Here is a 27,827-nt window from a genome sequence, read left to right as displayed (position 1 = left end):
ATTAAATCTCTGTAAGGTAGCAGAAAAAAAGGAAAATGGCATGATTTCAATACAATCTATTATACAAACCAATGTTTAAAGTGGACCTAGCATGAGATAGTTTTTTTTTCATGCCAAGTAATGCATAACACTTACAGGTTTTAATCACCTCTTACAGGGATCACAGTACTCCCCTGACAATGACAATGTACTTTTCTTATGCGACGGACAGAGCCATCTTTGTTTAGACATCATCCAGTGTCAGAACCTACTTCCTGAACTGAGATGCAGCCTCATGTACATCCTGGTGGCTGTGCAGTTCATGGCTGTGTTGACAAATGTCTGACAACGTTCAGCCTCCCTGCTGCAGCCTCTCCCCTTCATTAGGGAAGAGGAGACAGAGGAAATATTTTCTACTGCCAGAATGAGGACATCTTACCCCAGGCCAAGCCACTTGGCTGGAGCTCAAGAACTGCTTTTTAAATGATAAAATGTACAGCCTTGGGCTTCATGCACATGATGTTAGAAGCTGCGGCTGGGAATTCTTGCGGCAGGAATTCCAGGTGTGTCTCTACAGATGCAGCTGAGGTGCCCATTCAAGTTAATGACAGGCTGACAGCGGCTGCATCTGTGGCTGTCCACATGTATTAATACATGGAACGATTAACTGCAGAGAGAATGCATCCAATGCCAAGGATCCCTCCCGTTCCACAGATTATCGTCATATGTACAATTACATGCAGACAGACTGATGCAAGTTCTTGCTTCAGTCGCAGCTTCAATTGCCATGTGCATGAGGCCTTACAGGAAAATTATGTTGCCGTATATTGCGACTTCATATTGAAATACGAAGACTGGTAATGTTACTACAGGGTCCACTTTAAGTTGGCATATGTCATTTTGTCATGTGATGGAGCATTCACAAAATATACCTGAAAGCTACCATCAAATGACACAATCCTACTACATGCACAGTAACTCTCTGCATATCATAAGGAAGTGCGCCAGGCAAGGGAGGGATTAATATAATAAAATGGGGGCATGATGGACCAATGGCACAAGTTTACAGACACCACAATTATGGCGGCTGGCATGGTTGAAAGATAGAAGACAAAACATGCTAAGCTTCAGCGCCAGGAAACATGGGCAGAGTTGGGAAAATGGCAAACTAGAGCCACAAGCGAGCAAGTTTAACTACCTCTTTCGGAGAATTTCGAAGTTTGCTTTAGTTTGTAACTGTCTGAAACGAAGAAAGAGAGAAAGAAATAGAGATAGAAGTGAGTAGACTACCTAAACAAAGAGCAGAGAGAGCAAGTGCAGCAAAAAGACTGTAGGGAGCCCGTCAAGGAGTTCTTAAAGGAAGCTGCATTCCAAAAACTATCAGTGATCATGAGGAAGAACCAAGGACACAGGTGAGATTCAAGTGCAAGTGTGCAACAGCTTAACTCAAACCACCATTCAAAAATCTTCTTTAAGTGACAGAATTTTCCAAACGCCTTTGAAGTAATGGTACACATGCAATACACAGTTTCATAAAATCCCACACTCAGCACTTATACATTTTGTGGACACTAGTTTTTATATATTTTAGTATACAGGAGATACAAAAGATGAACAGTGGAAATGATCTGCAAAAATAAAAATACAAAACAGGAAGTAGACAAGATGGAAATACCATGGCAGACTACAATGAAGAATTAGAGAAATTTAAACAACCAAAAGCAGCTTTTGAATCTGTTTTGTATTGTGTATTTGTAAACAGGAAGAAGAGAGGAAGACATGTTTGAAGTCCAGCCTGGGTAACAAACCGTGGTAGAATTGGCGAGCCAAAAGGAGTTAGGGTTTACATACACTTTAAAGTATATCCGAATCCAAAACAGGTTTTGTGTATAATATATAAATATATACAGTAAACTCCCCATTATCGAGCATTCAAGCAACAATGTGCACTCTAGAAAACTTTGTCAGCAACTAAATTTATTTAGTTGCCAACAAAATTCTCTGTTTACATCTTGCTGCGGCCGGCGGCTAGATTCCTCAGCTGGCAGGTGAATGTAAACAATGGGGCAGTGGGTGTGTGCAATAGCCAGCCTGCTATTGGCTATGGAAATTTGAAATAGCCAATAGCAGAATCTAGCCAGAGGTGATGCTTGAGAGTGAATAGCATCTCTCAAGCAACCAGATAACTGAGTTTACCTTAAAAGGAGAACTTCAGGAATTTTTTATTAACCCTTGCAGTGTGGCTACCCCCACACTGCAAGCATTAAGTGCGTGTTTGTGTCTAGGGGCAAAAATAAAGATCTTCTCATCTGAAGCTTCGAGCCGGCCAGCTGTCACAGCGCTCCATACAGCCTGTCCCCTCCTATGCTGCAGCATTGGAATCTTCCTCAGCATCCATACATCTATACACTGTGTATAGAGATGATGATTCAGGGAGATTAGACCGCTGCAGAGGAAGGGGAGGGAGATTGGAAGGAGCGGTCTAACAAGCCAGCTCAGAACTTTCGGTGATTATGACTTTTTTTTTTTTTTTTTTAAACAAAGACACAAACACTTAACCCTTGCAGTGTAGGGGTAGCCCCACTGCGAGTGTTAATAAACAAAATCTCCTGGAGTTCTTCTTATAAACACATTTCCTAAATAAGCACTGCAGCTAATCATATTCCACGAATGAAGGGCCACCAGGGATAAGTAGTAAATGCATCCATAATCATTAAGAGATCCTATGGTCTGAATGTATGTAAATTGAGAAACAAAGATATATTATTTTTTATTGCTATTATGCTCATTTGGCAAATTCGGATTTACTTTCCTACGCAATGGGAGACTGCTAATTTAGTCATTTACAGTCCCAAATAAAGAATAATAATGGTTATGAGAAAATGAGGAAAATGACATCTAATTGCTTATGTTTGGCAATTTGCAGTATCCTTACGGTTCAATGTGACAGATTTCCATACAGCTGCATGCTATAGCACAGATGGTGCCCTGGGTTTCGCAGCTGTTACATGCATCTTATTGGTTTCTGGATGTTTGGGCACAGATAGGAGTTTGTTTCACACAGTATACCTTTGCCACACAGCAGAGGTGTGCATATAATACAATGCAAGAGTTAGAAGCAAAGTAATACACTTAAAATACAAAAAGCAGCTGCAAGTGCTGCAAAATTACTCAAGTAGTAAAAAGTTAGAGAGTGATAAGGAAAGCATATTGGGGGACAGTTATCAATTCAGTTGCACACCCAGGCAGTGTTCAACAGAAGCAGTTGGACAGATTTGTGGAAGATGTAAGACAGATGCATTATACTTGGGCAGCTTCATTCACAAATACCCCTTCAACTGCTCTAAAATAGAACAAAACTTGCCCCGGACCACTTCCTAACTGTACGCCTGTTTTCAGTTAATATATAATCTCCCGAGTATCGTAGCAATACAGCCAGTACCACACATCTATGGGGGCACAATGGTAATCCCAAAAGGTATAACCTTCAAGAAGTGCTGACCAGCAGGTATCAAGCCAGCACAGAGATCATTGCTTAAAAGTGGCTAGATCAGGTGACTCATCTCAGGTCTATGGTCCCTTAAAGCTGAACTCCAGGATAAGCAAATATTGGCATAAGCAATAAGCATTTGTTTTTTTACACTTGGGGTGCTTTGTACATTTCTTCCAAATCTGTGCACTAATTCAACATGAAACTTTTCCACTGTGCCATAGCTTCCTGCAATTAAAACGGGTCACTGCTGGTCTCTCTCCTTGTGCAGGGAGACCGGTCCTTGCATCTACCCTCTTCCTGGAGTTTTCAACAGTCAGCCTATAGTGAGAGGGCACACTACGTCCTTCACACAGCTCTGTTCTCTGTACACGCTATGTGCAGCACAGTGATGAGGTCACCACGACCTTTGCAAGGTAATATCTGTGTCTTCAAAGGCACTCTGCACACACAAGGTGAATTTCTATGAAGTTTTTGAAGCTTGAAGTTCAGCTTTAAATGGATAAGTTTTACTCCAAATGATTTCCACAAAATGTACTCACTAAATATTACATTAGTAAGGTAAAACAATCAGCTCTGTACTCCTCCAAAACACAAACATTTGGATGGCAGACATAAGGTACCTATATATTAGTAGGTTATTGGGTTAAGCAGCTGAATCATCATTTATTGGCCATAAACAAAGTCGAGTCTGAAAAACCCAGCTGGTGGATGCCTGAGCCAGACATATGGACCATGAAACAACCAGCAAGTTGTACAATGATACTGGTTGGCAGTGGGCTGCTGTGTTTGGCATAGTTATTGGCAAATTAGGCTGAAAGAGGTTTAATAAGGCTCCCAGTGACAGCATTGCGTAGAAACCTTTTTATTCCTAGGTGACAAGCAAGATTAGAGGTTAAAGGAGATCAGCAAAATAATCATCATTGAGATGAAATGCTTTCCCCTAATTTGTGGGGTAAGTGGTCTTTAAATTACATTGACATAAAAAGCACAGCAAATTGTCAATTTTCATTTAATTTAACAGAATCAATTAAGGAACTTGAGCACAAAGGCATTAGTCATTTGATTGCTTCCTAAGATAAATGATTCATAGAACATACAACATTAACAGATCCCCAGAGAACTGATTTCATTGTTACAAAATAGGCCACTGGCAGTTATTGGGCAGGAAGTATGCGGGGAAACATTTTGTTAAAAGGAGCACAAATCTACCAAGTGGTGCTAACAGAAAACAACTTCCTTTACTGATAAAGAAATCAACACGTCACAGGAGACTTTACTGAAAAGGAAATATGCATGGTTGGAAAAATGTTTTACCTAGGTAACAGTAACATCAGATATTTACATTAAAAAAATCCTATTTTCTAGAGCTTATAATGAAAATAAAACGTTGTCATCACAGGAGTAGAGACATTGAGCAGAAAGAAAATCAAATCACTCAAACACATCAGTTGCTCTCCTGTATTTAGTTATCACAATGGCAACGAGTAATAACTGGCAATATTCACAGCATGCTCTTACCCATTTTATATGATATGCTAACAGCAGAGATTATGATGCCACTTATAGGCCTGGTTTACACTTGCGGCACGTGTTTTTGCCCATTTGTCACATGTCAGCCTATTCATTTTAATGGTCTGTCCTCTACACGACAAACGCAGCAAAGAAGCTTGTGATGCAGTTTGAGCTGCGAGCTTCATTTTGCATGCATTTGGGTGCCATTAAAAAGGTAATAGTGCTCCAAGTGCATCATACGTTTTTTCTGAATCACATGAACACATACCAATGCACATGCTTTGGAGCATGTTCACACATACAGCAACCGTGAATGAGGCCTTACTGAAATGACAGTGCAAAGAGCAAAGATGAAAATTACAGGAACCAAATTGAAACAATTTTAACTGCTCTGATTAAAGCAAACTGAAGTCTGTTTGCTATGTGTTACTGTACTTTGAATGTTATTTTTTTGCTCTCTGTACTATTTGACTGAATAACCTGTGTATTAGCCAAACAGTTACCTTTCTTTATCTACAGAGGTCTCTGGCTGCAAAGACAAAAATGAGCATGTTTACACACCCCCTTTTATCTAAACCAAAAACTACTTGTCCAACTAAAGCGGGGGCCAAAATCTACTTGTCGTAATACAAAAATGATTTTAGCCAAAGCCTTATTTAACTTGCTAAAAAGTGCTTCTCATTGGTCAGCGCAGTCACCTGACCGCACTGACCATTGAGTGTTCACAATTTGTGAACGAAATTCAAAATACATAGCGCAGGGCTGCATTGGACGACAGTATGTGTATAGATTGTAAACCCGAACAGGCGGAGGGAAAGGACCCTTTAATGCACATTGTACGTGTTCGAGAGCGTTGCTACCTGGCTACCACAGTATGACACAGTGGAATGGGGGCAGAACTCAGCACCTACACACAATATGCCCTACGTGTTTATTCACATAAAAGTTTCACAAAAAAAATCGTTTTTTTACTTTATTGCTTTTTTTATTTTATTTTTTTTCCACTTAACTTTATTGCCATCACACAGGGGATAACAAGCCCCTATGTGATAGTGTTTGGAGGGGACAGGTTCCTCCCACATAGAAGATCGAGCACAATTCTGTGCTCAATCTCCTGTGCAGCCCGGCTTGTGACAGCGGCGACAGGAAGCGCTGTCAGTACAGCGCTTCTGTCTCACTGATCACACAGGGCAGATCAGGAAATGGATGTTCTCCTGTCTGCTCACTGTTCTTTACCCGGGGGGGAAAGATGGACAAACAGGCTGCTACAAGTGATCTGGGCGGCTGTACTAAATGTAGAGGTAAACCACCTGCCTGACGCCTGGGAAATGCAGAACTTCCCTTTGCAGCTGAGTGCCTCTTCCTGTAGTGCTGGCTCAGGTTGTGAACCTGCACACAGACACCGTGTATCCATTCCAGAGACAAGGCAGTCTGCTGCAAAACAGAAGTTCTGCCCAGCATGAGAAGAGATACGGATTTAAAAGGAAGAGCAGCAAAGAGAAGGGAAACAACCAGGGATTACAGTATTGTTTTATGTTAAAAAATCTGAGGGTTTAATGTCACTTTAAGTATAACCTTTAAACAGTGCAGATATACATTTCATGGGATGATAAAATACATCACTTGTGTAGAATACAATACTTGAGTACTGATGTAGCATGCAATATATCTACCACCTTCTCTATTGGCCAACAAAAATACATTGAAATTGTTAGAAAAAAAATATATAGTATAAAGCATAGTAAAAGTAAAAAATAGCATTACAAGTATTTTGGTGACTAATACATTCCCTTTAGAAAGTCCAGTAAAAAAAAAAAAAGGATGATCTTAACATGCCTTGTAAAATCTAAAAGGAAAACATAAAGTATGTACTAGTAAAGGAAGAGACTGATAGGTGAGACACTGAACCATCAACATAGTGACTATACCCACAGGATGAGTGATTGGACAACTTGTCAGAAAAGAAAAAACACACAACAATCCACAGGAAATCTGACTCACTGTCACAGGCATAGGGCTTGTCCCTGTCATCCATTGCAGCTGCATCCAGCTTCTTCCTGGCACCACTTAAACCTTTTCCCTAGAAAAAGATAAAAGAAAAAACTAATTGCAAAAAAATATATAGTTACACGATGGAGCATATCAATGTAAAATGGCAGGAAAAGGCAAATAATAATTTATTTACAAAGATATTATGACAAATTACCCAAAATAGTTGTACACATACTGCCTGCTAGTGCTTGGCTTTAACTGCTCAAATTAAATATGATCCTGCAGTTTCTTTTGTACACCTCAAAATAGGACTTGAGCCCCCCCCACAAAATATATTAACCCTTTTACGACCGATGATGGGACTATACCGTCACAATCATTCAGTTTATTAACAACCGTGTGACGGGATAATTCGGTCATGAGGTCCAATGAGCACTGGTCTGTAGAGGACACTCATTAAGTTACTGCTGTTGTTGGGTAGCTCGGCAGACCCTCAACAGCAGATTAGGTGGTCACTGCACTATGACCACAGCGATAGCTTATTGCTGTGATCACAGAGCTGTAACAGCCACAGAGCTGGCAGCAGCTCACTGTGTTGTGTAACAAAAAAAAAAGAAAAAAAAGTTTTCACAAAAGAAGTGTTAAAAAATAAATGTATTGATCTGTTTGCATGTAATCAGTGTGTGTGTGTGTATAAAAGGCCAACGAGCTTCTGGCCTCCTGACAGACCCTTGCATGGTATGTACCAGGGTATGTAAACTTTTGATAAGGGTCATTTGGGTAGTTTCTGTTGTCATTAGGATTGAAAAAGAGTAAACACAGTTGATTGATAATAAATGGCTTCAGCCAAACACTACCCATGAGTGAACACTACCCATGAGTGACAGAAAGGTTTTCGTGTTATCATTCATATGCTCTGAAAAATGGCCAGGAAATCATACATTCTGCCAGGGTATGTAAACTTATGAGCACAACTGTATACCCTAAAACTCACTTTTTCAAGTTTGATCAGTGTTATAAAAGTAGTATACATTTTATTCTCATTTGTCCAATTTAAAAATGACACTAAATTTCTGATTCCGATACAAAGCATTGCAAAGTTATTCACAAATAAAATAAAAGCTTATTTTCAGTTTTTAACAGCAAAAAAAATAAATAAATTACAAAATGAACAAAACCTAAAAAAACTTTATAAATGGCTAGAATAGTGAATTAAAAAAACATCAGGAAGAGAGAATGGGAGAAGGTGTTAACTGGGGCTAATTAGGGTAAACTAATGGTTAATAAGGGGTTAAAAATAACTTTGTTTTTTAAATATTGTCATATTGCTTTAAGTGACACATGCAGATGAGGCTCATCTAGTTGACCTGCAAATAAATGAAGCGGATAGATACAAAGTAACACAGTTACTTTTTCATTTACTCCATCTTGTCTGAACAGTGTTTATACCATTTTTTTGCAGCTGAAGCTTCTACACAGCAACTCCTAGCTGTCATTTTAACAGTTGGGAATTGTTGTCAAGTGTGAGGGAGGCAGGACAGGACGTACTACACACATCCACTGTACACTGCTGAAGTTTTTTGGGGCATGTGTGCAGCACATCCAATGTCCACAACTGGTTAAATATTAATCTTGGCACCAGCCTACAACATTCCTTTGCCCATCAGCATTCATACTGGAAGTGGAAGGAGCAGCATTGCAAGTCTATAGCCAATAATGTCACAGTGCTATGAATTTAACAGATTTGAAGAAATAGCACAGAAATGACCTCATCGGTAAGCTGCTGCTTTTTTACTAAGCAATGACAGGCTTGATCATCAAATCACATTGCTTTGATTTTGAGAACTGTAAACAGAACATTTGGAAAGCGTATCTTTATCTGGAAACAAGGTCAGTATGGAGTCACAATTCTTACAGAAATGTGCTTTGAAAATATACCTTGCAGTAAATATGAACTAGATTTCCCCCTTCCCTTTCCTGGGAGTTCACCCCTATTGTATGGCCACACTCACCTCCTATATTTGCATTAGTTCTGATAGGATATTAAAATAAAATTGTTTAAACAATTCAGAAATAATGCTGGTGACCCTTACTTTGGCTTTACCCTTCCCGCGTCTTTTCGGAGTATCTTCTTCATAATCTTCATCATCTAGGTCATCCAAAAAATCATCAGGATCCAGAATTCGCTGTGGGATGCAGAAAAGCATACATAAATGAACAATGTACAGGCAATAAAATCCAACCACCAAAACTCAGAGGGATTACACAACCTACCATTAAAAATAAACTAAAACTAGCAACGTGTGTTGTACAATGCATTTAAGCTACTGAAACAAAGTGTACTGACTGGTGTATTTCACCACATGTCTGAAGGTTCTCATTCATCCAGGTCGTGGTATATCTGTAAAAAATAAGTCAAGGCAACTGGACTTGCTGTATTTTTTTGGACGTTTCACTGGTCATCCAACCAGCTTTCTCAATTCAGAAAGCTGGTTGGATGACCACTGACACGTCTTCATGAAAAATACAGCAAGTCCAGTTGCCTTGACTTATTTTGTACAGATATTTCACCAGATGGCTTTGTCCAGTTGTCTTACATTGCTCATTCACATCTCCATCATTTCAAAAAAGTGGAGACAGAAAAACATGTACCATTTCTAATAATTAAACCTTGCACACAATACATCTCAGGATATTAATGGGATGATTTTGTGAGAAGCAGTGTTACAAGACTGGACTATACATGCAGGGTTGATCAGTGACCAGGCACAGATTATATGCATGGTGCGATGGAACACTCTAGATGAAAAATAAAATTTTTACATTTTGTACACAGACATATTTTCCATCAAAAGGATTTACTAAAATATTTTTACATTTTGGCACTGAAAAGTATTTGCCATTACTTACTTGTGCCTGGCTAACATAGTACAACACACATTTCAGCTTAGACTCCTAACTGAAGCAGAGTGTAAAAGGCTAAACAGATGCTATGCTTACTGGAAAGAGACTACAGTCTCAAATGATCATGTGATTCCCCAAGGGAGTGCGTAATAATGAAACATCAGTGGGCAGTCATGAAAATATTAGAACTCCAAACAAAGCTGCATCTTGTCTTGACTGAGGCACTATGAATGTTACTTCACTTTACAAAAGGAAAGAAATGCGCTTTGTAAATGCTGGCATCAATAACTGACATTAAAACACATTTGAATCTGATTACTACAAACTAAAAATTGTACAGAAATGCTTTAATTGTCTTTGTAAACAGAAAACTGGAATGTCAATAAAGGAATTAGATTCATCTCATGAGAAATAGAAAGCAAAACTGTTCCCACAATGAAATCCAAATGATAAATATATTGTAAAGTAAAGCATTATATTCCCTATAGGTCCCTTATAATGCAGGTAAGACATACTCCCTGACATCAGGGGCATTCACAGGTTTAATCTGAGCACTAGAAACCTGATTCAGCCTGTTCAATTTAATATCCAGGAACCAGTAACAGGGTGGAAGATGACAATAGGACTCCATGTTTAATGTGCTTTCCAGAAAGCACCGAAGGAAGTCTTAGCCGGATACCATATTAGAAGATATATTTCAGTCTTTGGTTAATGCTGAAGCATTAAACCACACAGCAATTCCTTACATCTGCTGGGCAAGGCATCTGTGCTAGAGTTTCAGGGTCATTAAAAAGGGGCTTCCCAAAGGGGCTTCCCACTCTCCCTGTTGGTCTTTTTATTTATATTACAACAGGAGATGGCAGGCCACACTCATAGCTGGTGAGAACACTTAAGGGCACAGTAAGGAATCATTGCAGGAAAGTCTCACTGTATCCACAACTTAACCCATTTGCTGCCAGGCCCTGCTCTCCCCTTTTAACCTCGGAGGCCAGACCATTTTTGCTAGTTTTAATTTTTTTCTTAATTGTGAAATGGTGAAAATAAAAGCTGAAAAACTGAAAATAAGCAACTTATTTAAATCTGGAGATAGGCTCTATACTGAAGCATTGTGGAAAGCCTGACCCACAATGATGCAGGCATTTATTTTATTGCAACGTGCTAAAGCGTAGAGTTAAATAAATGTAATACAAAAAAAAATGTTTTAAAATCAAAGCACTGTAATGTACTGTAACAACGCACACCAGTGCACATGTGTTATGTGGACCATAACGCGCATCTGCTGGTGTCAGTGGGTCCTTTGTGTGGGTGTGTAATTTCGCTTTTCTAGGGACACGGAGCCCTCAATCTCCTTCTCATCAGCTGGCACATACTACTAAACACAGAGGAAATTGGTATTAAGCACGTCCAGTTCATTCACAATGTAATTCATGTTTACAACACCTTCATTTATGAACACTAGAGTGTGCAGCATTGAGCACCTGTGAGTTTATTCAGGAAAGTGAAGGGTTCACCAATTCCCTGGACGTCATCATCTGATCTTCCCCAGTGTGTGTCAGCGCTCTGCTCGGTTCCATGTCCCCCTCGCTACCTCCTGTCTCTACAGATTTTCATTTCACAATGCGAGCCCGGGATCAGCAGGTCGCCTGTGTCACATGGGATCAGAGGGAGCTTGGTACATGAGCTCCCTCCGGTCCCCTCTCCTCTGCAAGAATGCGGAAGTGTTGTATAATACATCGCTTCCGCATTCTTGTGTCACTCTCCAGCTTCAGGAGCTGCAAAGAAGCTGATGGAGCAGATCTGTGCTTCATCAGCTTCTTTTGGGAATTTTTTTACAGTACAGTATTTTTACAGTATTGTCGGGATCCATCCCGGCAGTGGCGTCTCAGTATACTGCGAGCTGTACTGAGCTTTGGGTCACGGGAGAACATTTGTTTGTGTTCTCCCGAGACCCTTAGGAGAACTATGGGGAAAAGCCCTGACCCCATAGTTCTCCTTTATGGGCAAAACACACTTTTCTGTTGCAGTATCCAGTAGGTAGAGAGTCTCTCCTTGGATGGATTTAGGGCTGCAACTGATTTTCATAATCGATTCGTTGGCCAATCATTTGTTCCGATAAATCGGATAAAAAAATAACAATAAAAAAAGATATCCTCAATTTGAAATGAAATACACAATTGCAGGGTTACAAAGTTTTACTTTAGAATGAAACTGCATGCACAAGTTTTTGCAATCGCACCGCACTGGAATGCACACCATTGGGGTACGGTGCATTCCAGTGCAGGCAATCACACTGTAGGTGGGAGGCAATTGAAATTAATGGCACTGCAACGCACGTCCTGCAGCAAAATTTGTCAGGCTGAAACCGAAAATGACTTTTTTCCCCACCTTTTATAATTTTGTAATTGTATTGTAAGCATATGGCGCTTGAATAGCTTCCGCCAGGGAATGACAAGATTCCGCAGACGGCAACTGAATGTAAATACAGCAGGTAGTAGGCTGGCGCAAAAACCAGCTATTGGCCATTTCAAATTGCAATAGCCAATAGCAGGCTGGCTACTGTACCCGCCCATTGTTCGCTGTGCCCTCCTCCCAGCATGGAGGAGAGCGTTAGGGGATCAAACCAACTAATCGATAATGAGAATAGTTGAAAATTCTCGATTTAAATCGGTTGCAGCCCTAGATGGATTTAAGGTGGCATGTGTTTCTGCCAAGTACCTTTTTAAAGTGGAAGACTTTCATTTAAAATAAAGTTTTATTTAAGATATCACAATGCCAGTGTTTATCTGTTTTGTAAAGAGCTGCTGGGGATATCCTTTTTAACAGCCAGTAGTGCCAGTGCTGTCACAGTGTGTATGCATGCAAACAATCTCTTTCCCAGCAAAAGAATACTACTGCCTTGACTGCCAGGAGCCAGCCCATCCAATGTCTTCATGGAAAGGCCTATTGGGACATGTAGTTAAGGAGAGGAAGAGGTGCTACATCAAAAGAAACTGAACTAGTACACCCTGCCGAATTTTAAAAACTTGGTTATGACATCACAAAGCGTAATAAAAACAGTCTCTTGCTACAGGAACAATGTAAAACGAAAAAAATAAATGCTCAGGCATTGCTCTAGGGTGGAGAGTGCAATTTGGGCATAAAAAGGGATGTGTCTATAGATGTGTTTTATAGCTTTAGTTGACCCCAGCATTACATTAACACATGGGTCCCACTTCACCTACTGCAGCAGGAGAAATATAAATGTATGCTGTATTCTGTAACATAAAATAAATGGAAACCCCCTAGAGCAGGGGTGTCAAACTCAATTTAATCGTGGGCCGCATCAACATTATGGTTGCCCTCAAAGGTATCTGTAAGACTATATAAATGTATCTAATCTTGATCATAATTGCCTCTGCATTCAATTATCACTGGTTTTAGTAATAACTTAATACCTAGATCTGAAAGTAGAAGTCTAGGAAATGGCCTGGTGGGCCGGATTCGGCCCCTGGGCCTTGAGTTTGACGCATGTGCACTAGAGGTTGAAAAATCATAAAGGCTACAGTAGCTGGGTAAGCCTAAAGACTGAAGTACAAATATACTGCTAAAGTCTCCAAAGGCTTTAAAGCTGATATAACACAATGTCACCAATACAAAACTAAAATGTATCTGTTTTTAGTGTACTGATCTTTTAGACCCAAAACCATTTGATATGCAAGTCTGCCTCTGAATAGGCCATTCTGTGTGCCAAATGCATACGTATGGACAGAAACAAGATAATACCAAAGTAAGGGTACTAGGTCAAGTTACCCATATACTCCATACTTTTGGAGGGGTGTCCCAATACTTTTGGTAATATAGTGTGTATATATAGTAAGGGTACTATGGCAAGTTACCCATATATTCAAAATATATGGCAAGAGATATCTATCTAGAACACACACACACACTTTGTCTCAATGTACCAAATACACTATTGGACATCCAAAAGAAATCATGGAATCTTTTTTCTTAAACAAAATGTTATCTAAAAATGTTTGACTCATCATATTAGCCAACTTTTGCAGATATAAAACAGCTAAACACACTCTTTGTATTCTTTCTACAACAGAAATCAAATATTGTTCAGAAAGTTCTTCCCAGCACTATTGCAGAAGTTCCCACAAATGTGTTGCACTTGTAGGTTGCATTGCTTTCACCCTTCTGTCCAGTTCATTCAAAACCAGCTTGATGGGGTTTAAGTCTGGAGACTATGATGGCCATTCCATGATATGAAGCATACCGTCTTCTAAAATAGTTCTGACACAGCATGGAGGTATGTCTTGGGTCATTATCTTGCTGTAAGACCAATCTATGACCAACTAAGCGTACAGCTGCGGGTATTGCTTGGTGCTGCAAAATGCTGTGGTAGTAGTTTTGGTTCAGGGTAATGGTCTGTCTTCCTTTGTTCATTGCCTGTTTCTAACCATTTTGAGAGCAATACGCTACTTCCTGCAGTACAGTACTGTCCAAATATAGCTTAAAAGGAGAACTATGAGGGGAGTGCTTTTCACTCACCTCATAGTTCTAGCCGACCTGTGACAATGGGACTGTCACAGGTCGGCTCAGTAGATCGGGAGATGAGCGAACACATACCGCTCTGTGCCGTGACAGGGGAGGGGCTGGATTCCCCCCTCCCCGCTCCGATCCGCCAGCGCTGACTGGCAGTATGGACGGGGGAGGGGGCAGGTACAGCTGGCTCTGCCTCTAGATAGGCAGAGCCAGCTGTCAGTCACGCAGCTGGGCGGATCCCGGCATAATTGTCGGGATCCGCTTCAGCATCTCAGTATACCGCGAGCAGCGGTATACTTTGTATAACTCTGAAATGTACATTATTTTTCAGTTTTTGCTAAGCAAGACGTTTTTTTCAACTTTACCGCTTACCTTTGTACCATTTCAGGTTCTTCACTGGACTTGACCTAATTACAATTCAATAAAAAAATAGGGGTGTACTAAAACATTTGACCGTGTGTGAGACACACACACACGAAAATAATGATTTGATCCCTTGCAGATTTTGTAAGTTTGGCCACTTACAAAAAAACTAAAAGTTAGAATAGAATTATTGTTGGTTGGTAGGGGATCAAATACTTATTTTACTCACTGAAATGCAACTCAATTTATAACATTTGTATCATGTGTTTTTTGTGGATTTTTGGTTGATATTCTGTCTCTATCATTTAAAATACACCCATGATAAAAATTATAGACCTTTCATTTCTTTGTAAGTGGGCAAACTTACAAAAGCTGTAGGGGATCAAACACACACACGTTAGCTGCATTCAGACCTTATTTATCTGAAAACAGTACATAAATCCGAGTACTAATAAAGGTGACCTTAGTTTTCGTGCTTCCTCCCCACAGCTCCCTGACTTGTGTCTCAGCTCCTTGACTTTACCATGATAATTCCACTCGCTACATAACGCAGCTTCACGCTGTTGGCTTGTACCTTCCGTGGTCGACCAACAACAGAAGGGAACTCTGAAAGACTGTCATCATCACGAGGATCAGGGACAATTCGCTTCTCAATGGGCTCTGCTCGCAGAAGAGCTTCTAGGCTACTGCCATCTTGTGGAATCAGACCTTCTTTCTTCAGAATCTGCTCTGAGTCAGCTGAAATTAAAAAACAAAAAATATAACAATAGAGACCGTCTTCTCTGTGCTCTAGTCCATGTGTGCAATCAATTTAATCCTCAGGTCTCAAGTTGAGGCCAAAACAGAAAGCAATGTAAAAGCTTTCGGTGTGAAAAGGTTTTACCAAAATATAGTTGGAAAAGTGTGACGATGCTCTGATTTTTGTCTTTATAAAACAATTCCCCAGGCTTCCAGGTTCCATCTGCTGCAGTCAACACAACTGTCTTTTTTTTCATATTTTAAAGAATTTTACTGAAGGAATGAAATGCCCTAGCAGGAGGATTTGGGCACAAAGACTTACAGGTAGAAGAAGCTGGTTCATCTTTCATTCATCTCTCCAGCATTGTAAGAACTAAAACATGGGTTTTGTGTGGACTGATCCATTTAAACACCAATGCTGAAAACCTTTTTAATCGCCTCCTGGCTGGCCTTTGTTAAAGAACAGCCGGCCGGGAGCTCTCTGGACCTGAACGGGCATTTTTAAACGTACGCTTAACCACACGAGAGCGGGCAAGTGCCACATGTTAAAAACAGGCAGCGCCCCCCCCCTCGCCACTGTCCCCCGGCTCAGCTGTGCCCGATGCGAGACCGGGACCAGCATAGTGGCTCTGTGACAGGGAATCAGAGGGAGATCGGTACACAATCTCCCTCCGGTCCCCTCTCCGTTGTCAGAATGTGGAAGTGATGTTCATTACATCTCTTCCGCATTCTTGTTGTTTCACTCTCCAGCTTCAGAAGCTGGAGAGAAGCTGATGAAGCAGATCTCTGCTTCATCAGCTTCTTTGGGGGACCCTAGGTGACATTCGGGGTCTTGGAGACCACTGATGTCTCCATAAAGAGGACCTGTCACATCTGTGCAATCACATAGGGGGGTTTCTTAGCCCCCTATGTAATAACAATAAAGTTAAGTGGAAAAAAAAATTAAAGTTGTTAAAAGAATTTTTTTTAACAAAAAACGTTTTTAAAGTCCCCACCCATACATGCACGCAAACATGCGTCGGGTCCGCATAGGTGCGAAAACGACGATTGCGCCCATTACGTCGCACCTTACATATCACCGCAAACGTCGCAGTGAGAGCAATAATTATAGGGCCATCAATCACTGATAACACTAAACTGATGAGCGGCAAAAGCATTTAAAGCGTCACCTATGGTCAATTTTGGGTATTGTAGTTTTTTGCCATTTTGTGGGTGTGCACAATTTTAAAGTTTGACATGTTGGGTGTCTATTTACCCGACTGCCACGTCTTTTAGATTTTTCCCAAAAATTGGGTAATAAATGTTTTAAAACATAAAAAAAAACGTATTTTTTTCAACATTTTCAGTATTTTTTCCTTAATATAGTAAAAAATAAAACCCCCCAGTGGTGATTAAATACCACCAAAAGAAAGCTCTGTGTGTCCCCAATAAATGGTATAAAATTAATTTCAGTATAGCGTTGTATGACTGAATAAATGTCAAAGTACCGCAGCACTGAATACTGAAAAATGGCCGGGACAGAAAGGGTATAAACACTGCGGTCAGCAAGTAGTTAAAACCCACTAATGAACTGATAATAGATTTTAAATAGTAGGATTTGCCTGTGCACTTTAACTTTTTGAATATGTGTTAAATTACCATTGTGAAAAATACAGCTTTGCCTAAACTCTGCATTATATGTGACCTTGTCATGAGAGATGTATTAGGGGGGCTGCAATTGTTGGCCTCCTTTATAAAAAAAAACAAAAAAAACAAAACACAACAACAAAAGCTTGTTGCCTGGCACCATTACTTTGAGGCACAGACCCACAATATGCATGCTGTAAATGAGGGTCAGAATTCTTATCTCTATGCTGGTTTCATGTCAGTGACTAATGTACTAACATTTTTAGAAGAAATGGTTAGTAATGGCAGCCTGCATGATAGTGAAATGATGGAAAACAAAAAACACAAAAACATCTATGATAATTATTTGAGTAAAAATAGACAGCAAGGGAAAAAACACCAAAGTTATTTAAAGCCAAATTGAACCTCAAATCAGCTAAACACATGTCCGGTGCATAAAACAAAAGCTGTGTAAAGTCTAAAGCCTCCCCTGAAAAAGGCCCATCGGCTGATGAGCAGAATGGCGACTGTCATAAAGCAAAAGATGCTTCTAGAGAAATCTCAGAAGCCAAGCAGACAATACCTCTGAATAAATTATTGTTGGACATAACTTTTCAGACCATTTCTCATATCAATGGATGCTTATTGCTGGCTTGTAGAACAGACTGATTGCCTCCTGAATAGTACAGTAATTTAGCCTCCACTGGTGCATGGGTACCAGAAGATGATTCCACTTTCCTCCAAAGAGGAGAAATATCCAATAAAATGAGTAGATATTGCATGTATTTAAGACCGGCTCCCAGGACCTCCCAAACTCATTAATTCACATAAAAAAATAAAAAAAAAACAATCTCCTGCCACACTATTTAACCCGACAGGTAACAGCCCTATTTTCTGTTTCACATTGTATCTCCATTAAGCCGGGTTCACACCTAGGCAGCATCATTTTTGCACGTTTGTACGCGCGTGTTCAGTGTGCGGTTACTTGCACGTTGATGCACGGTTTAAAGGAGAACTATGAGGTGAGTGAAAATAACTCAGCCTCATAGTTCGAGCCGACGTGTGACAATGAAACTGTCATACGTCGGCTCAATAGATCGGGAAGTGAGCAAACACATACCGTCGCTCGCTCACTTCTCGACCATGTCCCTGCAGAGAGCCGTGACTGTCACTCACGGCTCCCTGCAGGGATTCCTCCCCGATCCTCCAGCACTGACTGACGGAACGGACGGGGCGGGTACAGCTGGCTCTGCCTCTAGATAGGCAGAGCCTGCTGTCACTCACGTAGCTGGGTGGATCGTAACAGTAAGGGGATCCGTCCCGGCTGCGGCGGTCTCAGTATACCGCGAGCTGTACCAAAAACGCGCTGAACTACCCAAAGAAGCTCGTGTACCTTTTCAGGCGTTTTCTCACTCAGGTGTGAACAGGGGTCATAGAAAATCATGGGATTTCTGGTGTTGGGCATTTAAAAGCGCTTTCTCAACTGCTCAAAAACGCTTATGTGTAAACTAGGCCTTAAGGTCTGCTTGAACCTTTTCATGGAAAACACAGAGGCTGGCAATGACAAACAGTAATTCTAAATCACTAGTTGTCTGGCTGTCATGCTGATCCTCTAGCTTCACAACTTTGTCACTAAAACCAAAGTAAGTATGTAAATAAGGGCTTCTGAATATCCTGTCCTGCATACTGGTATCAGATCAGTGACCTAAAGTACTGAAGTCAGAGAGCATAACAGGTCAACCCACTTCTTATTCGGCATCTAATAAATAGTCAGCTGTCAAAAGAAAGCTGTAAAGCTAAAACAGCAAACTGTGGACTTGAAGTTGAACTGAAGGCCTGCAAACAAAGAAATCACCAGGTATAGTTTTTGGCAGAAGAGACATGCATAGTCTCGGTTGCCAAAGAATCATTTTCCTGGTGTTTTTCTGTACTGTGCGCGGTGCGTGCAGTCTACATGCTGGCTCTATCCTTAGCATGCCAGAGCAGAGCTGGGTGCCGGGGACAACGTATCTGCTACAGTATGAACAAGAGTTACATAATTACTGGCTAGTCAATGGTTGAAAAGGATCACCACAGGACCCTTCATCACTGGAGGACAGCACAGTAGGAGGAAGGTGTGACAAAACATGAAAGTATGCTGTTTACAGTTGGACAATATGTTAAAGGAGAACTATGGGATTAGGGCTTTTGCCCATAGTTCTCCTTAGGTTGACGGGAGGACACAAACTAGCATCCTCCCGTCACCCTAAGCTCAGTATACCGCGAGCTGTAGCGAGACGCTGCAGCTGAAGCGGATCCCGACAATTATGTCCGGATCCGCCCAGCTGCATGAGTGACAGCTGGCTCTGCCTATCTAGAGGCAGAGCCAGATGTACCCGCCCCCTCCCCCGTCCGTTCTGCCAGTCAGCTCTGGAGGATCGGAGCGGGGAGGGGGGAATCCAGTCCCTCCCCTGTCACGGCAGAGAGCAGTGACAGGATCGAGAAGTGAGCGAACGCCGGCATGTGTTCGCTCACTTCGGGAGCTACTGAGCCGACCTGTGACAGTCTCATTGTCACAGGTCGGCTAGAACTATGAGGTGAGTGAAAAGCACTCACCTCATAGTTCTCCTTTAAGAGCTCAACCACACAAAGTTTTAATTCAACATTAACAGAATTACCAAATGTTTGAGAGGTAGGATCCACATCGGTAGTTTAACTGTGTAATCAGCTGTTTGCTTGGAGTTCTGCTTTAGAACATCTACATGTAAATGATCTCTACAATACCTAACCGCCTCACAAAATAGATTTTCTCCAGCCCATCACACAAATAAGGAGAAGCATCAGTGTGCCGATTCTTTTTTTTTTGGTTCACACCTACTCAGATTAGATGAAGAACAATGACTACAATAAGTAACAAAATTAGGGCCAGTATTAAATGGGGCTTTTGATACAAGTTTATGAGAAGGCAAATCAAATGCAGGTCAGATGACCGGTCAATCAATTCTGAATGATCTCAGAAGCGTCTTAAACTGATATAATCAACAAGCTCAAAACAATTATACACAGGCCCTTTTTCAGAGAGGAGTTTGGAAGATAAAATCATCAGTCGCCACTGAAAGAAAACCCTCTGTAAAATAATGACATTACCTGGTTTCAAAGATGGGAAAGTAAGCCGTGGGTCCTCAGGAGGGTGTGCCCTCCGCCTCTTCCGCCAACGCCGAGATGGATAAGTATAAAGTTGCCCAGGAGCTGTACCTTTATATAGTAGAGGACAATAAAGTGAATTTAATCATGTCATAATTCGAGACTTCACACACTCACAGCACTATTTTATTATTTCAGGTAATTATACCAGTTTCACACAAAATAAAATTTCTTATTTTGTAGGGATGCACCGATATATCGGCCAAAATGCCAAAAGTGCCATTTTCCTGCCGATACATCGGCGCATCCCTGCTTTCTTTCCTCCCCGCTGGGCGCTGCTCTGTGACCCAGCGGGAAGGAGAGAAAGTGTCACAGGAGGCCAAGCGCTGCGGGAGAACGCTGTGAGCGGCCGGCGTCTCTCCTCCCACACCGCTCAGCCTCCTATTACAGTCTGTCAGAGCGGTGTGGGGGCGGAGACAGCGCTGTCACAGGAGGCTGAGCTCTCCTCCCTGCTCAGCCTCCTGTGACAGCGTGTCAGAGAGAAGAGCAAGGGCAAACACTCAGCGATCGCTGAGTGTTTGTACATAATTGAGGACATGGTACAGTATGTGTACTATATCCTCAATTCTGAATGAATGGGAAATTATCTGCATCACCTCCTGTTCATAATTGTGGTTATAGCAAACATACTCTGTCATGTTATGAATGAACAGGAACACTCAGAGGATTCCTGTTCATTTATAACAGGGGATACAGAAAAAGAGATAAAATAGAGGACTCAATCTCTTTTTCTAAAAGGGAAATATCAGGGGTCTGTTTAGACCCCTAATATTTCCCCGAAGCCCCTAAAAGTAAAAAATAAAAATATTTAAGAAAAAAGAAAAATATAGTTTATAAAAATAAATAAAAATAAAATATGTTAAAAAAAAATTGAAAAAATTAAAAATAAAAAACTTTCGGTTTCGGCCTGACAATTTTTTTTTTTTCGGCTTTGAAATTTCCATTTCGGTGCACCTCTATTATTTTGTAATATCATACCTGGACCTCTGTGCCTTTTCTCCATCCATATGTAACAGTTACTCTGAGCCACCCCAGTTTGAGAATCCAAGAAAGGCATTCGAACACTACGCTCTGCACACAAACGTGCATTGTAATTGTGGCATTGTTCCATGGCATCTCTGTAATACTGCTCACCAATGCTGCATTTAGAAGAATAATATATATTAGTATACAATGGTATAATCCACAAAACAGCAGGCGTTTGCTCAATGATTTACAGCCTTCAACACATTAACTTCTACAGTAAAGGACAGTCATTACTCGAGACTGAATATCGCTGGTTGTTGTAGAAGATTTGGTACTCACAGAATGGAATAGGATTCTATAGGTGCCCATAGGCACTAGATAACTGTTTCCACATCTAAGGACAAACTAACACATATAGGCCAGGAGCACGAGCCAAGGTTAATCTCGTGACCTGTCCAATCCACACAAAGGGAGGGAAATGCCCTTTTAGACAAAATGCCAACAAAACAAGTGTCCCCATTGGAAGATTTCTCCTGAATTGTCTGGGGACACCTCTAAATTTTGATTTTCCCACCCTTTCATACAGACAGAGAGGGTTTCTCTCTCCCGAACAGAGACACGCTCGCAGTAATAAAAACCTCACTGGTCTTCTCCCTTGCCACTCTATCCACAACTGAAACAAATCCTAACAACCAGTGTAGGGTACGGCTATGACTTTACAGCTGAACTCCAGGCAAACAGCTAAATAAATATAAGGGAGCTATTTTAACTGTCAAAGGATTTGTATTTATGTCCACAGCTCTGAGATTTACATGGCTGTGCCACACAGTGCAGCCCTGTCTCACAACAGAGGGTGTGAACTTTTCCTTCCACAGGTCTTGTCCCTCTCCAATCATGACTGAACAGAGAAATGAAAAGCAGCACACTGATAAGCTTATGTCTCTGTCAGTCACTCAACCCCCTCCTCCTGTTAGCATGCTCCCTTCATTGCAAAACAACTGAATGGCTCCTTCTGCTGCTTGTTTCTCCTCTAGTCTGAGCTCTACTGTTCAGGTACTGCATGAGGCTGATCCCAAGTCAGATTCAAGAACTTACATTGCTTGCATTTATAAAACACATTGAATGTATTAATTAATACAGAGCTGCATTAACTGGTGGTGTTTATATCTACTCAGAGTTCAGCTTTAAAGCATATCTAAAACCAAAAATCGCATTGCAGTTACAGTTCATTACTTTACAGGTGTAAGATGTGGCGGATAAACTGGTTTTCTTTTTTTCAGCAAGTACAGAAAATACCTGTTTATCTTGCCAGAAATGCAGTGTTCATGTCACCTCCAGGGAGCTAAAAAGAAAGCACAAAAAATCGTATCCTTCTACTAGTTCCATCAATTCACAATGTACTGGAGATGAACATATTAGACATGTGCAATGCCAGACTGTGCATCGCGGATGCATCCATAGATACAATGGAGAAATGAGTGTAGCCTCGGAGGGACAGGAAGTATCTAATATGCAGGTTTACAAGGTGAATAAAAAGGGAAAGAGCCGATAAGCAAATGCAGCTGCCACATCTATAGATTGGTAAACTGCAACAGATTACGCTTTTGTTTTTGGGTTTAGATATACGCTATTGAACAATCCTCACATCCTGTAACATGAATAAACAGCCCCATTATGTAGGCATGTGAAAAGAATTTACACTTTGCAAATTACCAAACGGGATTAGTTATACAAGTTTCAACATTCACACATACATTTTACAAACAATGACATTGTTTATACAAATATTTAGCATGCGGGTAACCGGTTACAACCCACAACATGTAAGGCTTTGCACAGCACTGTAACAGTTCCTTAGTGACACTGTGACTGGTGTCACAGCTCCTATAGATATATCTGCCTTCAGTTAAAACGAATACATTCAAAATCATCCTTCTATTCACTTCACCAATCGATGCTCACAGGAAACGTAAGGGGGGTTATTTTGTTTTCTTCAATGTTATATTTGATGAACATACTGTGAAAAGGGATTTATTTCTGTAAATGAACAATTTTCAGTGAAAGCAGCATTATTGTTTAAAAATAACTGCTATTAAAATTAAAACCAACCTAAAATGATTGCCATTTATACCAAGTGAAAAATGCATCAGCAGAGGATCTTTGCTTGTTACGTGTTTTTGGATCGGGAGCTCTGCCAGCCACTAGAGCAGAGATCATTAGTACAATGATAGGATCAGAGACAGGGGCCCACCGCTACAATCAGTTAAGGGCAGGGCATGGAGTGGGGGAGTTAACATTTTTATATAAAAGTCAAAATATGAGTACTGAAGATTTTGCTGAATGTTATGCATAGTGATACAATTTACCACACTTGCTGATTGAGGCCCGTTCACAAAGATAGTCTGTTCAGATCCACCTGTCTGTTCTTCAGACAGATCTGATCAGAAGCCCAATGGTACACTATGGGCAACCAGATCTAAGCAGGCTTGCAACCGTTTACATCCAATCACCCCCAACTTCATCTAGGGCCAGAAAAAAATAAGAACAGAGCTCCACTGTAGCAGACCCAATTGTGACGGATCGGAGGTAATTGGATGTAAACAGACACGTCAGCTAACATCTGACTGTCCATAGACCAAACATGGGTCCGTAAAGCTCAGTTTTTCTTCATCACAAGATGTTGCGTTCTCCTCTGATCTCTGAACGGAACAGACGATGCCCATATGAGAGCAGCCTCATGTAAAACCACCTACACTTAAATCTGTGTGGCCACTAGACACAGATCACATGATGCAAACAAGTGTGTTATACAATGCATTCACATTACTGAAAGTGCCAGACCACACTTTCAAATTTCCAAAATGTCAAGGGGAGGAAAATGCATGTGAAAAGTCAAATTATATTTAAAGCCAAAACTTTTTTTTCCCTTTTGGATAGGAAAGTAGCAAATTATTTAAACATCAGTCTTTTTCCAATCTGTTCCCCCATTGTGGAGAATTCACTTTACTTCCTGTACTGGAGGAAAAAAACAAAGAGGAAGTGTGTACAAGGTGAGGGAAATCACAGACAGTTGTCACCAGAACAAGTGTCCCCATTAGAAGATTTAGCCTCTATTCCTGTTTTGTAGAGTGATGGTATGATTCAATAAACCATTGCTACTGCTTTTTACACACACACACACACACATTTTAGGGATGCACTGATACCATGCACTGTACTCAGTACAAGTACAGATACTTTTCGAGCACCAAGACTAGACTAGCGAAAAATGTAAAAGTTAGGAGGCAGCTGTCATTTGTAAGGAGCACACGGAGCTCCTGGGATTTGTACATCTCTGTTTTAATGTACAATTTTGTTTTTATACATATAAAAAAAGGGATGCACCGATACTACAATGTTTGCAAGTACAAGTACTGATACATTTTTGTTTATTGTCATGTGACAGTTTTTCAACAACAATACAGACTACTGATATCAGGACAGTGGTGGAGCACCAGAGCCAGGTTCCAGCTGCTACCCTGGTAGTTCTCATGAAAATGCCAAGTATCGGCACTGGTATCTGAAAAGTATCGGTGCATCCCTAATATATATGTGTGATTGGCCTTGGCTCTAGCAGAGCATCTGCTCCATCAGAGGCAGCCATTGATAGAAGGGTAAACAATGGGAGCTCACATCCAGCAGCTGCCTCTCTCACAGGAGGAGGAAACAAACAAGTGATTGTGGCTCCTCAAGTGTAAACATTGTTACCTTCGCTATGATTCTTTGCTACATGACATTTAAAAAGTATCAGCTCCCCCGGGGGAAAAAAAAGTGTATGGGGTATCTTTATTATAACTCACATGACTGCTGGGGAACACCATTTACTAATCATGCTGGGGCTACATCAGCAGTCTGCCTGTCCACATGAGGTAGAACTACGACTCACAGCATGTCTCGCCTGTCTATGAATGGCACGCTGGGACTTATATTTCTACAAGAGCAACACACATACATTACGTGCAATGCTGCCTCAGAGAACGACCCAGGACAACACACTGGTCAGTCACTTCTCTATGGCAACCAGCCTCTCTATGGGAAAACCGTGCCACCAGCGCCCGAGGACAGCGCCCTCACTGCCGCTTCTCCTCTATCTCTTTCCTTGCTCCACCACCTTCCCACTTCACTTTCTCCCATTTCCTCCACTCACATCTTCTCTACAGCCGCCGCCATCTTCTCAGTCTCTCCCGCGACACAAGCACCCAGCACGGCGCCTGCGTACTACGAGCATGACGTCATCTCTACACATGCGCAGTGCCGCTTACTTACACGCGCTACTGCCGAGGCTCCTTTGGAAAGTTGGAGCTGAGGCGCGTCCCTCTAATTGCGCGTGTGCAGCAAGGGGTATTTAGTATTGTGAAATATTCCTGCTGTATTACAAGTGTAAGCTGCTGGGTTACAATGAATGTGGCTTGCCCATTGCAAACACGTCCCCTCAGCTGGCTTTTAACAATGAATAAGCCTTGGTTATATAGCAGTGGCCTCTCTGAGCTATATAAGTGGTTACTCAAAAAACAGTGGACGTACAAAGTGTTCTTATTCTTCTCTCCCCCTCAGCAGAAGCATACTCATACCCCCGAAATTTGGGGCCTGCCTTGTTCACATTCCGGGTCAAAGTCCTGGGCCAAGTCTGTGCATTACAACCCTATAGACTTCTGTGGGGTTCTACTGCGCAGCCAGAAGAGAGGACTTAAAACAGGTATTATTAAGATGCTTTCTATTTTTTTTCTAATGACAATGTCACTTTAAGGCAGAATACATTGAAAATATTGTACCATCAAAGCCACTGGTAAAAACAATAGGGCCACGGCTCAAAATCGTGTTACAGTATGCCATAGCGTTTTGGTTTTCTATGGCAACATTTCTCAACCTTTTTTCAGTCACTGCACCTTTGAAAGTTATGCCACCTCATGTGCCCAGGTATAAAATGTAATGGATTTTTAGGGAGCACTCCATATAAAAACACATTCAAATCAGGAGCCCCCTTTACGTCATAGCCCCTCCTTTCACATCAGTCTCCACTTTACATCCGTTGCCCTCTTCACATCAGAAGCCACCCTCATATCAGAAGACACCCTTCACGTCAGGAGCCTCCCCTCACATCAGAAGCCACCCTTTATGTCAGGAGCCCCCTCACACCAGAAGCCATCCTTCACATCAGGAGCCCCCTCACATCAGAAGCCACCCTTCACATCAGGAGCCCCCTCACATCAGAAGCCACACTTCACATCAGGAGCCCCCCTTACATCAGAAGCCACCCTTCACATCAGGAGCCCCCCTCACATCAGAAGCCACCCTTCACATCAGGAGCCCCCTCACATCAGAAGGCACCTTTCACATCAGGAGCCCCCCTTACATCAGAAGCCACCCTTCACATCAGGAGCCCCCCTCACATCAGAAGCCACCCTTCACATCAGGGGCACCCTTCACATCAGGAGTCCCCTCACATCAGAAGCCCCCTCACATCAGGAGCCCCCTCACATCAGAAGCCACCCTTCACATCAGGAGCCCCCTCACATCAGAAGGCACCCTTCACATCAGGAGTCCCCCTCACATCAGAAGCCACCCTTCACATCAGGAGCCCTCTCACATCAGTCTCCCCTTTACATAAGAAGCTCCCTTTACATCAGAGTCTCCCCTTTCATAGCAGAGTCACCCCCATTTACATAGGAGTTCCTCCTCTACATCTGAATCTTCAGTCCCCCTTCATATCAGAGTCCTACCATCACAACATTTTCGAGGCAGCCTTGAGGAAGCCAGGAGGCATCCCTGGTTGAGAAAGAATGGTCTGTGGACAGTCTAATGTCTATGGGGCATCGTCAGACACTACTATCCAATCTTTATTGGAGAAATAGCAATCAGACCAATGAGAAAACCTTAGCTGATTGCCATTGCTTTCCCTCCATTGGGCAGCACTGGAAGTGTCTGCAAAATGACTTCCTTGCATAACAGGTCTAAATATGAACATCAGATTCAACCGCTCATGTTTAATGATGCCCTGTCTGGCATAGGTGTATAAGGGTGCTCAGATCGTGCCTGCTATTCAAACACCTTCTAGTGTATCAATGGCCAGGTTTAGACTAATCTCATCTGGTCCCTTACATATGTTTAAAGCCCAACTCTAAGCAAAAATGTTGTTTTCTAAAAGGTCCCCCCTGGAGGTTCAATAAACTAAAAAGCTGCGCTAACTGTAATAGTCACTCCTCTCTGGTGCTGACTTGCAGTAATTGTTCCTAAATCCACCACAAGATGTCCTCAGTCTTTTGAATGAATGATTTCCAGCAGGCGGCATCTTATTGGGTCACGTGACAGGGCTGCAGGTGTGCCTGCCTCCCCCTTTCTGTCCAGAGCTAAGAGCTTTTATTTTTTCATTATTGGTATCTAAATAGCACCGACCTTTTACACAGCAGTGCACATTCACTTCAGTCCCTGCCCTTAAGGAGCTTACCGGCTAGGGTCCCTGGCTGGAGTCCAGCTCCTGGCAACCAGTGAGGTCAGTGAGCTGGGTGGGATGCCAGACAGAGCC

At 41.6% G+C, this 27,827-nt stretch overlaps 1 protein-coding gene across 4 annotated transcripts in view; it reads right to left on the bottom strand.

Annotated features, from left to right (window-relative positions):
• DPF2 (double PHD fingers 2) overlaps positions 1-25,539 on the bottom strand; it is a 37,065-nt gene extending 11,526 nt beyond the window's left edge. Inside the window, exons 1-7 of one of the 4 annotated variants that reach the window (XM_018554326.1) lie at positions 25,452-25,539; positions 21,278-21,438; positions 20,243-20,350; positions 15,348-15,511; positions 9,052-9,162; positions 6,986-7,064; positions 1,178-1,219 (exon numbers count right to left, since the gene is read on the bottom strand). In XM_018554326.1, coding sequence (XP_018409828.1) covers positions 1,178-1,219; positions 6,986-7,064; positions 9,052-9,162; positions 15,348-15,511; positions 20,243-20,350; positions 21,278-21,438; positions 25,452-25,474 — 688 coding nt within the window. In that variant the 5' untranslated portion in view covers positions 25,475-25,539. The remainder of the gene's footprint in view (positions 1-1,177; positions 1,220-6,985; positions 7,065-9,051; positions 9,163-15,347; positions 15,512-20,242; positions 20,351-21,277; positions 21,439-25,451) is intronic. The other 3 variants (XM_018554327.1, XM_018554328.1, XM_018554331.1) reach the window with 3 other exon arrangements.
• Positions 25,540-27,827: the final 2,288 nt, after the last annotated feature.

The sequence above is a fragment of the Nanorana parkeri genome, unplaced genomic scaffold (genome assembly GCF_000935625.1).
Source record: "Nanorana parkeri isolate BGI_ZX_2015 unplaced genomic scaffold, ASM93562v1 scaffold153, whole genome shotgun sequence".
NCBI classification, from domain to species: Eukaryota; Metazoa; Chordata; class Amphibia; order Anura; family Dicroglossidae; genus Nanorana; species Nanorana parkeri.
Note: the sequence above shows the minus strand (reverse complement) of the source record. Positions and strands in the feature narration are given on the sequence as shown.